Source organism: Dipteris shenzhenensis, chromosome 27, assembly GCF_047967505.1.
Source record: "Dipteris shenzhenensis isolate YYH24624 ecotype China chromosome 27, Dip_SZ_1.0, whole genome shotgun sequence".
In the NCBI taxonomy this organism is placed as follows: domain Eukaryota; kingdom Viridiplantae; phylum Streptophyta; class Polypodiopsida; order Gleicheniales; family Dipteridaceae; genus Dipteris; species Dipteris shenzhenensis.
This window is the reverse complement of record NC_141622.1, coordinates 6,968,359-6,983,784: the sequence shown is the minus strand read 5'-3', so window position 1 is coordinate 6,983,784 and position 15,426 is coordinate 6,968,359. Positions and strand designations below refer to the sequence as shown.

General features: G+C 42.8%; 1 protein-coding gene across 1 annotated transcript in view; it reads right to left on the bottom strand.

Moving 5' to 3' along the window:
- Positions 1-778: 778 nt before the first annotated feature.
- Positions 779-15,426, bottom strand: part of LOC147883803 (putative sphingolipid transporter spinster homolog 2) — a 113,061-nt gene continuing 98,413 nt past the window's right edge. The window contains exons 13-17 of the mRNA XM_087398388.1: positions 6,548-6,661; positions 6,332-6,451; positions 2,542-2,670; positions 1,656-1,734; positions 779-1,341 (exon numbers count right to left, since the gene is read on the bottom strand). Of these exons, the coding sequence (XP_087254514.1) occupies positions 1,238-1,341; positions 1,656-1,734; positions 2,542-2,670; positions 6,332-6,451; positions 6,548-6,661 (546 nt within the window). The 3' untranslated portion in view covers positions 779-1,237. The remainder of the gene's footprint in view (positions 1,342-1,655; positions 1,735-2,541; positions 2,671-6,331; positions 6,452-6,547; positions 6,662-15,426) is intronic.

Here is a 15,426-nt window from a genome sequence, read left to right as displayed (position 1 = left end):
ATTCAAATACTGCATTAGGAACACAACAATTTAATTAACATTTTACCAATACACAAATAGAGATCCTCCTGCAGCATCATGTGTTCTACTCCCTTATTTGATAGCATTACTCAATATGGCTTTATGGATCTTTTTAAAGAGGCAATTCCTTGAAAATATTGACTTAGTTGCATTTTAAAAATACTTATTGACAATATCTTCAAACAAAAATTGAATTATTAAATATACAGACCTCCAGGTTGAGCGTACACAGATGTACACGCAATAGTCTCTGGCACATGCTCGGGCGTTGCATTGGCAACCCTGCGTAGCCGCTCGAACTGTAACCGTTGATGCTCGGCACGTCGAGCCTCCTCTTGCGTCAATGGACGCTTGCCTACTCTTCTGGAGACTCCCTCCTCCTTGTGTAGAGGAGTATCCTCACGTGAAATTTTCAGATAGTGTAGTGTGGATACTGTAGTTCGGATAGCACAGTATAGATAAATGCTCGGAGTGGTCACCTCTCAATGGATGCAAAATGCACGGACGCTTTTGGAAGGGCTGCATATAGAGCATCTCATTTCCGCAAAAATATGCAAGGATGATGTGGTTTACAAGAACACTACCCTATAGAAAGGAGCACCCAATCCCTCTCTGTATTTACTCCAAAAATGGGAAGTTATTCATCAAGATACCGATGCCGACTCTCACATGAATTATATATTTTGATATTTAGTGACTGGCATGTCAAATAAATACAAATAAAAAATCATGCACCAACAGGATTGGATGAGTTAGAGAGAAAATAAATGGCTAGTGTTACACAGTAGCAAGTAACCGTACAACTTATGAATGGTAAACGGTGGAGTGACATGGAAGGCTGTTTTGCACAATGAAGCAATGAGAGGATAGTTGAGAGTTGTTAACACCAATATAACATCAGTTCAAAGAGTCATATTTCAATGTACATCTAACATCCAATTGGTCCATCAGCTAGAATTCTATGAATATTGTGAAAGACATAATAACAAATATACAAGAAGCTGATAAACAGTGTTGCCCAGGACAAAATGTGTGTCATGATTTCATGACAATTTGAAAAAAAATCAGCTTTCAAAGCTTTTTGATACAGAGACATAAATACAAATCCAAAGAGGGGACCTCAGTGTCATCAAGACCCTGATTCTCCAGATCCATCCACCTGACCTTTGTTAGCTCAAGCAGCTACGATATATTGAATTCCCAATAGCCCTCAGCATCACATTTTTGCAAGTAAAGGGACCTGTTGTAAGTTCTCCATTTCGTTGGCCTCAATAAGGATACCTTGAAACTGTGTTTGAGGTTCACTAGGAATGAACACTCCTGCAAGATGCAACATTTGTATTGAAGGACGGATAATGAGCTGCAACACTCAGGATATGATTCCTTATAAAAATAGCCCAGAAAAGTTTTAAAATTAGGAACCCAAGGACAAGAAGCATCTTCAAGTTACAAATTAGCAGTCGCATAAGAATAAAGTGCAAAAATATAGATGCCTGGGAGTTGAAACAGACAGCAAAAAAATCCTTGCAACAAGAGAAGGATGACAAGTTAGCATTGATAACTGCAATGATCTAAAGTTTGCTCTGAAATATGACAATAGTGAAATGCAGAGTTTGAGAGGTAAGCAAGTTCACCTAAGAACCAGATAAGTGCTGCCAGGAAAAAAATACATGTGAGTATTAATGTGGTAAGCTGCCAATTTTCCAAGTAATCCTGCACAGGAGAACAGACACATCATGTCCATAAGCCAGCATTCAACCAGGCATGACCAGAAGGTATCACAGAACAACGATTCTGCAAATGTCAAAATGCCAACCAAGAACTAGCCAAATATAATGCTGCAGAAGCTTATACAAAAGAAAATAACAGATCTTGTGCTGTTTTTCTTCCAGTCCACTGTCCCGCAGCACATTATTCCAAGGTTGTGTGGCAAACAGGACTTGGTTGAAAGTAAAAAATGCAAGGTAATTGTAGCAATGTACCTCATCCTAGAAAAATAATAAAAGGTCCAGTTTCATTTTCATGAATTTATCACTTCAGAAACGATGCCTTCAACATTTGGATATTTGAAAAGCGTTATACTAGAGACATTTGTAATATGTGCAATCCTATAGCAGAAATGAGATTAATTTAACTCTCTGAATCAAGGGACATGACATCCTGGTAGCTCAAAACTTAAAAGTAGTTGCAGGGTGTCATGTCCCTAAATTCAGAGTGTATAAAACACTCTATCATAGTATCAGAACTACTTTTGAGATACCAGGGTCTCATGTCCCTAGATTCAGAGTGTAGAAATAATCTCATTTCTGCCTTTTGTCAAGTAGGTTTTTAATAGAAGACTCTGAACCAACAGATTCTTCAAGCATAGCCTGTGATATGAGAGCTGAATGAATTTTCTCAGATCACATGGATAGACACCGTCCAGAGTTTGTAAAGACTGATAATAAAGCTTTTGACTATCCGTGAAGCAAAATTTTGACTTTAAAAAACTGTGTTTGATGGAGTGAAGACCAAACAAACCTGCAAAGCTCCGACAAGTGGCGCTGATGGAACATCTCCAAAGACATGGATACAAACAGTTGACACTGCCATTGCAAGTGGCCGCAAATTTGTAGAAACACTTTGCAGGATCAAGTAGTTGACAGGACCCTAAAAATGTATGACAGAGAGTCAGCATGCACTGAGAAATATTGACTCTGCAAATTTGTGCATACGCTTTTTAATGCTCCTGCCCACTCTTCTGAGTATAATCTGCCCCCCAGTCCAAGCCCCCCACACACCCAAAACAAAAATCACAGACCCATAATTACGAATTTTTAATTGTTTGCACAGCAGTCAACTCTGCTATAGCACATGCCGCTAAATCAGACTGGCACCAATGAATATTAAAAACATTACAAATGAGTAGGCAATGAAAAATTGTAGATTCATAATTTCGGGCCATGAAGAACAGTGAGAAAACCATTAATAGACAGACCAATACATGATGTTACAACTTTCAGCAGAAGAATCTGAATCGTGTCTATTTTCAAATTTCCTTTGAAGGGGTACCCAGATTTGTGTACGTGCCATTCCTCTAAACCCTACTTTCCATGGATGTTATTTGCATGTTGTGTTTGTGATTCTGTCCACAGATAGTTGATGTTGAAATATTGAAATGGTTTAATATTCAATCTTTCAGAGTCTCCCACAGCCAGGTGTGGGAGGATTCTTTGAGGACAGAGTAGGACCTTTTGGGCTCCCGCAGTAGGAGAGGCAAACGGCAGGGAAGAGTTTGCATCTGCATTGTGGATCCGTTGACACATGTCATACAGGATTGGAGTATCCTTGTGCCAGGCAGAATGCTGTGAGTTACAATGAAGATTGCTGAAATTATAGTAGGACTTTTGTTCATTTATGCCCCTAATGACGCAACACCGAGGACCATCATGCATCAGATGGTTCTAGTAGCTGATCACTGGTGTATTGGAGGTGACTTCATTATACTAGGGACTACAAACAACAAGAGGGGAGGAGGAGAGGTAGACATTCTTAGAGGAGAGGAGCAGGCAGCTTGGGAGGAGCTCACTTTCCATGTGAAAGGACAGTTACATCTAGCTGGACGCTCACTTGGATCTCTCCTCTTCTCTAGTGGATGCCTGCAAGATCTTGAGGCTAGACTGGTTCTATGTGGATGAGTGGACATGTGACATATGAGGGATGACAAGCATTGCTTTGGGTACTACCTTTGCCGATCATCTCAGCTATCAAGATTCCTAACTTCTTATGCCAAGAGGTTTCCCTTAGGGAGCCTATTGTGGAGGTCTGGAGATCGAGACCCTTTTAGAGGGGATCAACAACTCAGGAATCTAGACCACTGCTTACGTGAGATCAATGCATTGCATTGCCGTGAGGCTGAGACAAGGAGAGGGGCACGGGCGCTTATGGAGAGAGAGAGAGGGCCCCTCGTGGGCTTGGTAGCCCTATAGAGATTAGAGGAGAGGGCACTAGGGAGTCCTTGGGTGGTGGACATGATGCAAATCACCAGAGCAGAGATTTAGGACATGCGCAAGGCCAGATCAGAGTACAAATGAGGAGGCTTAGGGGTTTTGAGTTTGGGACAGGAGACCCTTGCAGAGGCTTCAATGGAACCCAGGAGAGTGATTGTGGAGAGAGCCTTTCATTCATGATGCCCACGGTTCGACAAAAGATGACGGATTGTAGCTAGGTGTCATGCTCAGGTCTCATGTTCCACTCTCAAGCCCTTGCTCAGCCCATGAGCCACACTGATTGATCCCCAAATAATGAGAGCCAGGTCACAATCCTTTCAACTATATTTAGCGAGGCTCTACTTATTTACCCTAGACCTCTCCTAAGATGCTAGATACCACGTCCTAGCCACAAGGGTTAATTACCCTTGCTAATACCTATTACAACTAGGTGAGATACACCACCCAAGTTAAGTACAAACTAACTAGGTTTAGTTCAGAATGTAACATTTTTCCCCCCTTAATGAGAATTTATGTCTCATAGATCGAAGGTGCAAGAGAAGCTGCTGCAGAAAGAGAGGCTGCTGCAGAGAGGGCTACTACATGAAGAACTTCTGCAAGAGGCTGCTACTGTGGAAGATCTGTTGCAGGAGGCTGTTGCTATTGCAGAAGACTGCTGTTGTTGTAATGCTCCTTTTATAGATGCAGGAAGAGGGGCTGCTTCAAGTGTGGGAATTTGGAACATGGATTGGATAAAGGCCTTAGATAGAACGAAACTCTTTGCAAGGTGATGGTGGCTTCCTTGGAATATGGTGGGTTACTAATGCCCGTAAGCCCTTCAATGGGGATCCACGCTCAAATGCTAGACCCCAGCAAACTAGTACTATCTGAATCGTAGGAAAACATATGCATTCTTTTGGCAGACATCCTAATTTAAGGAGCTTGAAATTTCAAAAAAATAAAGATATGCAATAAATGAGATGCCAGAGCTATAGGCATGGGCTAGTGGGAGTATATCTAGCCCATAAGCTTTCGGGTACCCAGACTAGGTATCTTAGCCAGAAACAAAAACGTTTGGATGCTGTTCATGCAATGAAAGTTTGGAGGTATTACCTCTATGGGCCAGATTCATTGTATGGATGGATACCATTTGCTGAAATATATTTGTAACCAGTGGTCAGATGCTCGGAGGATCAAACTCATGCAATGATCTTGCTATGAGAGCTCTATCTTTTGCTCCTAATGATTACCAAGAAACAATTGTTTGTTTGTTTGGTAACAATGAAAGTGCTCCGTGAACGCATAACCTAAGGTTGATCTTCTTGCAATCTATCACCCGCATAGTCACATCATAGTAACCATGCAACTTGATGTGACTTTCTCTATATCTAATTTCAAATTGTTTCGTCTTTGATGTATCTCAATACTCTTTCGATTTCATTCAAATGTGACTGTTTTGGCTTTTACATGAATGTACTACGTAATGAACATAACATATACATAGGCATGTGATTGTTAAACATATCAATGAGCTACTAAGCCGTCTATAGTACTATTATCCACGATTGGCTTTTCTTCATCTCTTGCCAGCTTCAAAGTATGTTCCATTGGAGTTAAACTTGTTTGGTAAATTGTTCAACATATCTTTGTTGACTCTCATGAATGTACTACTTGCATCCCTCCGATAGACAGTAGTGCATCAGTCCAAGATCTTTTAATGTCAAATTCTTCAAATAAATCCCCTTTGAGCTTTGTGATGAAACTGTCATTGCTTCACGCTAGTATCAGATCATCTACATACAACGTGCAGATAGTGACATCTTCCCAAGATCTGCATGTATATTTTTATCCCAGATGAGCAAAATATAACCTCTACACATTACATACAGCTATGCCTTATTGGAAGGCAATGGTTGTAAGGTACTAGACCTAATGGATGCAAGAATGGAGTGCACAGCCTCATTGGAAGGATCTCCTTGTCACAAAGAGAAGGGTGCAATATCCTCTCAATGAAAATGAGAACTATGCTTTGACACCATGCTCGAAGAGGGAGGGAGGAGGAGAGAGGGCACAGCTATAGGGAGAAAACCAAGCAAATGACTAAATGCAGACTGGATTAGTTCGAAAGAATGAATATATACATGTACCTTTTAGGGTTAGGGTTAGGGATTCCATCCCTTAGTACAAAATTCAAAGTAATATCCTTCTTTTGCATGAATTCGATGCAGCTAAAAATAAACAATCCATTGAAGTATCCTATAAATTTCTCTTAAAATAGAAGATATTGTGCAGTGCTACTACAGAATTCAATGCACTTTTCCAAGATTGAGTAAGAGAGTAACCTGGGTGGCAAATATAAAGAGCTCTCCCACAGCAAACAGAGGGAGAAAGAAAGAAATCTTCCTTGATAAGAAGGAAACAAAGCACGCTACAGCTCCAATGAAAGTAGTAGTAGTGAGAAGCTGCATTCCAACAGATCAGAACAAATTGTATGTCTTAGCCTTTTATGCAGAAAAATGAACCCTCAACACTTTATAGGAAGAGAACATTATGCAAACCTTGAACCCATTTGAAATGGTTGCTCCAAGTTTATCTAGAATTATCCCTCCAGCAACCGTCCCAAGAATGCCACAGATAACAGTCATACCCCCAAAAACAAGGTCTGCATTCTTCTGCTTCAATTAAAAAAGAATTACATTAGTATCTGCTATGAGAGAATGTGCATTCATAAATAAGCCATGTCAATGTATTAAAGGCACATCAGTTCCTCAGTTTTTGCCAGTTCCACAAAAGTTGAGGATGAAAAGCTAAGATAAGCAATAGCTCACTTTGTTAAGAATGTTTCAAATCCTTCATTCATATTTTCATATTGCAGTAATCAATCTTACCACATTGATCACTAGAGAAAAACTAGTTTCGTCTCACAAAATTTGCTCAGACCTCTGATATTGCCTAGCCCTCGGAAATACATAAAAGTGGACAAATCAGAGAGCAAGCCAAAACCTTACTTCTTGTTGCAACCAAATACACACACACACACTTTTTTTTTGTGAAACTATGAACATCATATTATGAAACAATCATTTTACAAAAGGGTAGGATTCCAGAAGAGAGCCAATGCCCTATCCATAAGAAACAGTGAAAGAAAAGCTCAATGCAAGAGACATCCAGATCCTCCTCATGCAAGGCATCATATAAGGACTGCCGCAATGAGGCCCGGAAGAACTCATAGGGAAAAGGAGAAGCTAGAAATGCATGATTACGCTGTAGCCATAGGGTCCACAACGCCCAGTATCTGATCCAATGAAAGAAAAGAGAGTACTGGGACAAAGTAGCTGGTAATCTACCAAACATCTAGAAAAACCTCAAGAACCTGCGTGCCGGAAATCTGAGAGAGAAAAAATAAGAGATCCTGTCCAGAAGGTCCCTGGAATATGGACAAAATCACAATAAGTGTTGAATACTCTCAGGAGCATGATGACATCTTGGACAAAGAGGAGAGGCGATCCTTTTTTGAGCCAATTTTACTCCCACCAGAAAAATACCAATGCATCTCCAAAAAAAAAGCCTCTGCTTTAATGGCATTTTCAGCTTCCATATCTACTTCAAGGTCGCTTTCCACCAAGATAAAGACTTATTCATATCCCAAAGAGAATTTGCATGATGAGCAATCCATGGAGGAGGCATGTGTGTGTGTGTGTGTGCACATATATATATATGCTGAAAAATGTAGATCTTTGTATTAAACAAAAGATTTTGTCATGGGGGCGTGAAATTCTAAGTACTGTGTTGGTCACCCCAGAGATGTTAGGCTCACTTGATGCACGCTTTACCAACACAGAATTCAAGACTGCTCTTTCTCCCCTTCATAAGGGCAAGTGCCCTGGTTCTGATGGTCTTACTCCCTCTTTTTTTATAGCCTTTTGGGATATGATAGGTGATCATATTACTTCAGCCCTGCAGGGCATTTGGGACTCGGGCGAGATGCCTGACTCATTGACCGAGGGACTCATTCACCTTATCCTGAAAGGTGGCAACAGGAATTTTGTATCCCATTGGAGACCCATCACTCTTTTGGGCACTCTTTACAAAATCCTTGCCAAGGCGATCAGCATCCGACTACAGCCCCTTCTTCCAGATCTCATCCATGATACTCAGACAGGCTTTGTGCATGGCAGGAGCATTTTTTATAATATCTTTTCCTTTTGGGAAGCCACAGAGTGGGCTCTGCAGAGAGTGGACAGAGGCTAGCAGTTTTACTCTTGGACTTCGAGAAAGCCTATGACAAAGTAGATTGGGGTTTTCTTGAGGGCACTCTTCTACGGTTTGGAGTTTCAGATGCTTGGATCAGAGGGGTGGCTTCCCTTTACAGATCAGCCCACAGCCAGGTTTTAATTGGAGGGGTAAGGGGTGACAGGTTTCAGATTTCCAGATCAGTTCGTCAAGGATGCCCTTTAGCCCCCTTCCTCTTTCTTTTTGTGGCAAAAGCTATGAGTATCTTCCTTAGATCTGGGGCTGAGCTTTTTGGGCTGAGACTGCCCTTGAGACAGGAGCACGAGCTTTTTGACTGTGAGTTGGCTGATGACACTCCTATTTTTATTCAAGCCTCCTTGCAGTCACTTAATTCTTTCCGGACAGCCTTGGATATTTTTTGCTCAGCTGCAGGGGCACACATTAACTGGCATAAATCCTTTGGCTTTTGGATCAGTGATGAGGACACTCCAGGCTGGGAAGTTGACATTGGTTTTTCCTGGATTCAGAGGGGTGTTCCTATCAGGTATTTGGGATGCCAGGCAGGATTGGACATCTCTCCAGCACATCAGTTTGCCCCACTACTAGAAAGTATAAGGAAAAAACTCCTTTTCTGGAGCTCTGCCAAACTCGACCTTGCATCTAGAGTTGTGGTAGTCAACCAGGTTCTCTTGGCCACCTCCTGGTTCATATGTTCTTGCTGGTGCCGGTCTAGGGATTGCATCACTCAGCTCATCAGACCAGTCAGGAATTTTTTATGGAGTGGACTTAATGGCATAGCAGATGTTGCAGCAAGGGTGGCCTGGGAGACTATTATTCTCCCTACATGTGAAGGGGGCCTTAATGTCATTGACCCGGACTTGCAGTGTAGGGCATTGCTTTGTAAGGTGGTGGTGAGGGGACTCATGCCTGGGCAGGAACCTTGGAAGAATTTCTTTTTTGGACGCATTCAAGCTTGCACACCAACCTTGGGAGATGATTGGGTGGACAGCCGTCGATGGATTTTCACATCAGCCCCTCTCAGATCTCCTGCCTCTCCTCTCATGACTGCCATCCTGAAAGCTTGGGGGAGCTTCAAGAACACTCTTCGAAGGATTCCACCTTCTACCGTCTAAGAGATTGATAGGCAACAGATCATTTGGAATGATAGTATTCTTGACGTGCATGCCAGACCACTGGGCACTTCCCATTACATGCAGTGGTCTAAATGGGAGAGAGGCCCCACCTACACAGTAGGCACTTGGAAATCTTTTATCAGGCTACCTGTGGATCAGAGACTGCAGTCCGTGAGTCACCTCAGAGGGGTAGCACGCAGGATTCAACAGATAGATGTAGCCATTCCGGTGGAATGAACAGTTGAGCTGCCTATTACTTCCACCACTTGGATGAGGGCTTTTTCGAGGACATCAGTTCCTTTACAGGTGATCGCTCTCCAAGGTCTCGGGGAAGACGCACTGGTCTTTGATGTTGGGGATGGAGGTTTACTTTCTACATCCAAGGATGGCATTCTTCTTGAGGTTGCCTTTCAGCCTGTCAAGATTGCTGGTTTTGTGGACCTTGGAGCGGGCTTGCAGTGGTACTTAGACCCCGACCCTCTGCTCTTGGCCTTGGGATCCTAGAGGTTGTGGTTATATGGAGGTGCACCTATCAGGTGCTTGCAGTGGGACCCAGGAGAGTGGGAATGGATAGATCATGGGCACCGAGAGAGGGGGATTCCCTTCTTTCGTTTCACGGTTGGTAATGCCAGGAGGTTTCAGCTGAACAGTAGGGGTTGGATTCCCTCCAGAGCCCCCCATTGGGAAAGCTTCTTCATCACCGCAGACTTGCGTAGAAATTTCTGGAGGAGGCTCTGGAAATCCCTCAGAAATAGAAAGATCACTCTTTTCTTTTGGCTTTCTATTCATGGAGGGATTGCAGTGAACTTGTGGAGATCACGATTTGGGGCTGATCCCACTTGTCCTCGATGCCATTCTGCAGATGAGTCAGTGCGACATTGCCTTTGGGACTGCAGTCACGCAAGGACTGTTTGGAAAGGGGTTGCTCGGATACTCAGCATCTTTTACACTTCCCCTTTCTTCATGACTTGGGGCTCGGTCGCATGGTTCTCTCTTACCGGGCCCCAGGTGTTTTATGAGGGTGAGCCTTCTTCTTGGGCACTCTCGGTCCGCCGGCAGGTGATAGAGCCCTGCTCTCTACAGGATGTACCACTTACTCCCTTCAGAGCTTCTCATGTTTCAGTGGACACCTCTTGGGAGATTTTGGCTAGCATTTCCTCTTGGCACATTTGGAGAGCTAGATGTACTAAGGCCTTGGATGGCACCGAGATACCCCCATTACAAGTATTCACGGGTATTTGGTCTGACACGGTTCACACTTTGATAGCCATATGGGCTAGCATGCAGGGCCCTTCACCGGCAGCCTCTTCTAGAAGGACTATATTTCTTCGAGTTTGGAGAGGTTCTCCCTTTTTCTTGGAGGTTTCTACCGGATTGAGATGGCACTATCAGCCTCAATCCTTTCTTTTTGGCTCTTGAGCTTTTCGTGCATTGCATGATGTATCCCGTATGGAGCTTGCTCTAACGGTTTTTCTTTAATACTTAATATAAGTCTCTTTTTGCCAAAAAAAAACAAGACTGTGACAACTTTGGTTTTAAAAGTCCAAGCGTGGGCTTAATAATGTGTAATCAAACGCGGCATGGGGCCTAGCACATAAGCATAATTAATCCCTAGGCCCAAAGGCATTCTAAGGAATTAAAAGAGTGGTTGTTGGAAAATGATGACGTGGTATTTTTAATGGGCACCCTAGAGGGCCATGTACCTTCAGTGGCTCCCCCAAGAGTTCCAGGTGGCTCTAGTGCCTTCTACATGCTCCTTTGCCATTCCTACACCTTCCTGGGCCTTCTAAACTTCACATGTGTGGTTTTCTCTCTCATCTTCTCCCTTTGTTGAGATTTTGGACTGGTTTTTCAGCCTCCTTCAGCTGAATTCCGATTTTCTTCATAACTCCTCACTCGTTTGGATTCCTTGACTTCCATTTGGCCCGATGGCTTCCCCTCTGCCACCCCTTCGTAGTGATACGCTTTTCCCTCTGTGCGTTTGGTAGAACGGGTCGAGCTGAGCACTTCTTTTGCTGGTCAAATTTGCAAAAGTGGCTTTTTCTCGACCTTTTTGCTTCTACAGCCTCCTAGGCCTCTCCTCTGGCAAAGCTACAGCTTTCTATTGAATTTCGAGTGGTCCCACGCGCTCGTTAACTTATTTTTCTCAGTTTTGGAGGACTTTCCGGCAATGAAACTTCTCCAAAACCTTCTCAATGCATTCCTCTCTGAAGCACGCTTCTTTTGAGCCTAAGAACTCCCACTTCTTCGCGACAGAAGTGCTTCTTTTCACATTTTTCAGTGGAATTCTTGCTGGTCGGCTCTTGTAAATGCTCTTTCTTCATGCCTTTGCACTCCTCTTTGGCTGAGAATGCAATTGGGCATTGGCTACTATGTCCTCTTGGCGATTGAGGACTTGGTTCGAGTTATCAGGGCTTGGTGAGTTGTGATTTTGTTGCTGCAATTTCTTTTTTCCATAAGCTATTGGGTGGCCTCGTGTGCCGCCTCTTTCTTGGTTCACAGGTGCCCAAGCAGTGCTACATGAGTCATTCTTTGGTTGGGTACTTTGCTGATTTTATCTTGGAGCTTTGAAAGGCTTTATAAAAGTCATCTGGAAGCCACTCAAAGAGAGTGCAGCTAGGGTACAGTGTGATTGCATCTGGACAGCCAATGGAATGGCACTCGGAAAAGAGAATGCCTTTGGATTGAGCCTATGGGTTAAGTGCACTTATGTGATGGTGTTCTATGCTTGAAAACCTTGCGAAGGCTCAGTGAATTGGGACTAAGTGCTCAGTTGCAGGGAAGGTCTCCCAGATGCAACTTGTAATCATTTCACTGTGAAATATAAAGACATACCGAAGGGGCGCCACGGTGTTTGGGACCAATCGGGTGCACTTGTCTATGTTTGTTGAGCAAGGGCATTCTAGCCTCCATCCCTTTTTCAGTGGTTTTGTTTGTGAACAAATGGGTAAATGCCAAATGGTGATCATGCAATGGTTAAGGGTTATGATATATGCTTTGTGAGCTGTAAATAAGTGCTGAAGTGATTAAAGGTTTAGTTCCACTGCTCTCTGAGTGATTAGAGGCCGCTTTCATAGGTTCCATTGCCGGGATACCACACACTCTTCCTCAAGAGGTGGGCCTCGGTAGTTTGGTGGAAGGATATCTTTGCTGCACTTTTTGACAGCTGAATATTACAGCCATAAATATGGTGAGTACCCATGAGTAAGAGAACTCCACAACACCTCAAAGGAGATGGCAGGAAAGCCTTAATGATCCAGCTAGTGCACAACAAATGCCTTTTGAGCAGGCCACACATAAAGCTACAACTCAGCTCAATAGTGATACTAGTTCTAGCAGTGAGTCAAATGATGCTACTATGTTGAATGCACAACTTCCAAGTACAATGGCTGCTTTGACTCAGCTGACTCAAAACTTGGCTCAGATTGTGCAAACAAATGCCAAGAAGAAGAAGAAATCACGAAAGCACAAGCACGGAAAGAGTGAGTACACAGATGCATCAGCTTCTCATGGTGAACAGCACGCTCATGCATCAGTTTCCCATGAGGGACAGCCATCAAATATGACTCAAAAAGTGACTTCCAAGAGAGAGGAATCCCACAAAAGAGCACTTGAGAAAGAGGTACAAAAAGTACAGCCAGTGCAACAGTATGAGCAGCCAGCACAAGGCCTTGGTTTAGGTACTTCTACTCCTCAAAATAATAATGTGCAGTCCATAAATGTGGCTCAGCCACCTCAGCCATATTTGAGGCAGCAACCTGAATATTTTGGTACAGATTCTATCTTTGATGCTATGTTGATTTCACCGCAAACTAGGCATAGAAAGCAAGCCATGTATGATAATGTGGGAATGCAGCCAGGCATGCAAGCCACAGCACATGCTCCCATGCCTAATGTTCAGCCAAGCATGGCTCTCCCTAATGAAGGGAATGCTGCAAAAATACAGCCATCTTTGGGACAGCTAACATCAAATGGATATAAAGAATTTAAGGATGGTGGTTCTCATGTCAAGTTTGAGACATATAATGGAGTACAGGACAAGTACAAAGCCCTCACATTCCTTCAACAATTTGATGCTGCATTTCTTGGGGGTTTGTTTACAGAAGCATCCAAATGAGGAAGGTTGCCACATTTTTGAAAGGCAATGCACTTAAGTGGTACACCAACCTTATGCTTCATGGAGATGCACCTGCTACTTGGCTGGAATTTAAGCAAGTGTTTTCTTCTACTTGGCTTACTCCAACTTTTGAAGTTGAAGTACTTTCACACTGGCATGACTTGTCATACAAACTTTGCACGAATCTTGATGATTACACCAAGAGGTTTTGGGATGTTTTGCTGCCATTGAGCTCTTACAGGCATGTTTTTTTGAAAGAGCAAATAGAGAGGTACTGTTGTCGATCACCTAGTGAGCTACGTGATTATTGCATCAAAACCAAGGTGGATTTTATGACTCAATTAATTGCGAATGCAAGGACAGCATATGGGACAGCATATGCATGGATGCAGGAGAAGAATTTGGGCTTTATGGACAGCAAGAAAGAAGACAGCAAATGGGCTGCCAAACACTAGGATAAGGAGGACATCAAATTCGAAAATAAAAATTATGGCAAATGACCGTTTCAAAAGGGAGGAAAAGCCCAATTCAAAGCTGGTCAAAGGCGTGGACAGCCTAATAAACAGCCCCGTACCAAGTTATCTGTTGAAGAGAAAAAGTCACTCATGGAGCAAAACAAATGTTTTATATGCAAAGGAGAGGGACATCGCTCTTATGATTGCCCATCCAAGAAAAGAGAAAGGTTAGATGATGATAAGAATGATGATAAACAGGCTGATCGGAAGGGCAAAAGGCCTAAGCCTTCTGCATGACTTCTTCTAGATGTGATTGGGAGTTTGCCACATGAAACGAAAAAGACTGAGATGTGCAGAGCATGGGAAAAAATAAAAAATAAGAATTGCTTGTTTTTCTTTGATTTTGCGGCAAAGGAGAATTTCGTAACTCCTGATATGGCAGGAAGGCTTGGCATCAAGCCTGAGGAAATGGGGCCATCCGGCATGTGTGATATGGCCAACCCTGAACTCAACACACCTGTCACTCCTATCATTGGCAAGTTGAGGATGCATATCCAAGGATATCAGGATGCAGAGGACTTCTACATTATGCCTTTGCAAGAGTGTGATGCTTTGCTTGGGATGCCTTGGATGTACAGGGTGGGGGCTGATGTGCAGATGAGAAACAAGAAGATTTCTTTAACTCATAGAGGCAAAAATCATGTACTTGATGTAAAGTTGAAAGGGGAGTCCATCCTTGTAGTTTCAACTTCTTGTATTTCCAATGTAATAAAGCGTCATATTTCAGCGTACTTGATTTTTGTCAAAGAGGACAGCCAACCAGTTCAGGAAGGCTCTACTCTTTTTGCTTTAGATCTCTAGAGAAAGGGCTGCTTTTATTTCAGATTTTCAGGATTGTTTCTCAGATGCACTTCCTCAAGAATTACCTCCCAAGAGGCCCGAGAATCATCAAATTGATATAATTCCAGGAAGCTCATAGCCTGATATACCTCCCTATCGTGTCCGTAAGGCACAACAAGCAGAGATAATGTCATAAGTGAAGGAACTCTTGGGAAAGGGATTAATACAGCCAAGTAATTCTCCTTACTGTTCCCCTGTGTTGCTTGTGCAAAAGAAGGATGGAAGTTGGAGAATGTGTATTGATTATAGGGCTTTGAATAAAGTCACAATTAAGAACCGTTTTCCAATTCCATGCATTGATGATATATTTGATCGGTTGGAAGGTTCCTCAATGTTCAGTCGTATTGACCTTAAAAATTGACCTTAAAAGTGGATACCATCAGATAAGGATACGGCCTGAAGATTTCTACAAGATTGCCTTCCGCACTTCATTTGGCTTATATGAGTTCCTTGTGATGCCTTTTGGTTTGATTAATGCACTTGCCACTTTCAATAGAATGATGGACACAATTTTTAGAGCACATAGAAAGTTTGTGGGCACTTTCTTCGATGACATCATTGTGTTCTCTAAAAATGAGCAAGAGCACAGGAAACACCTC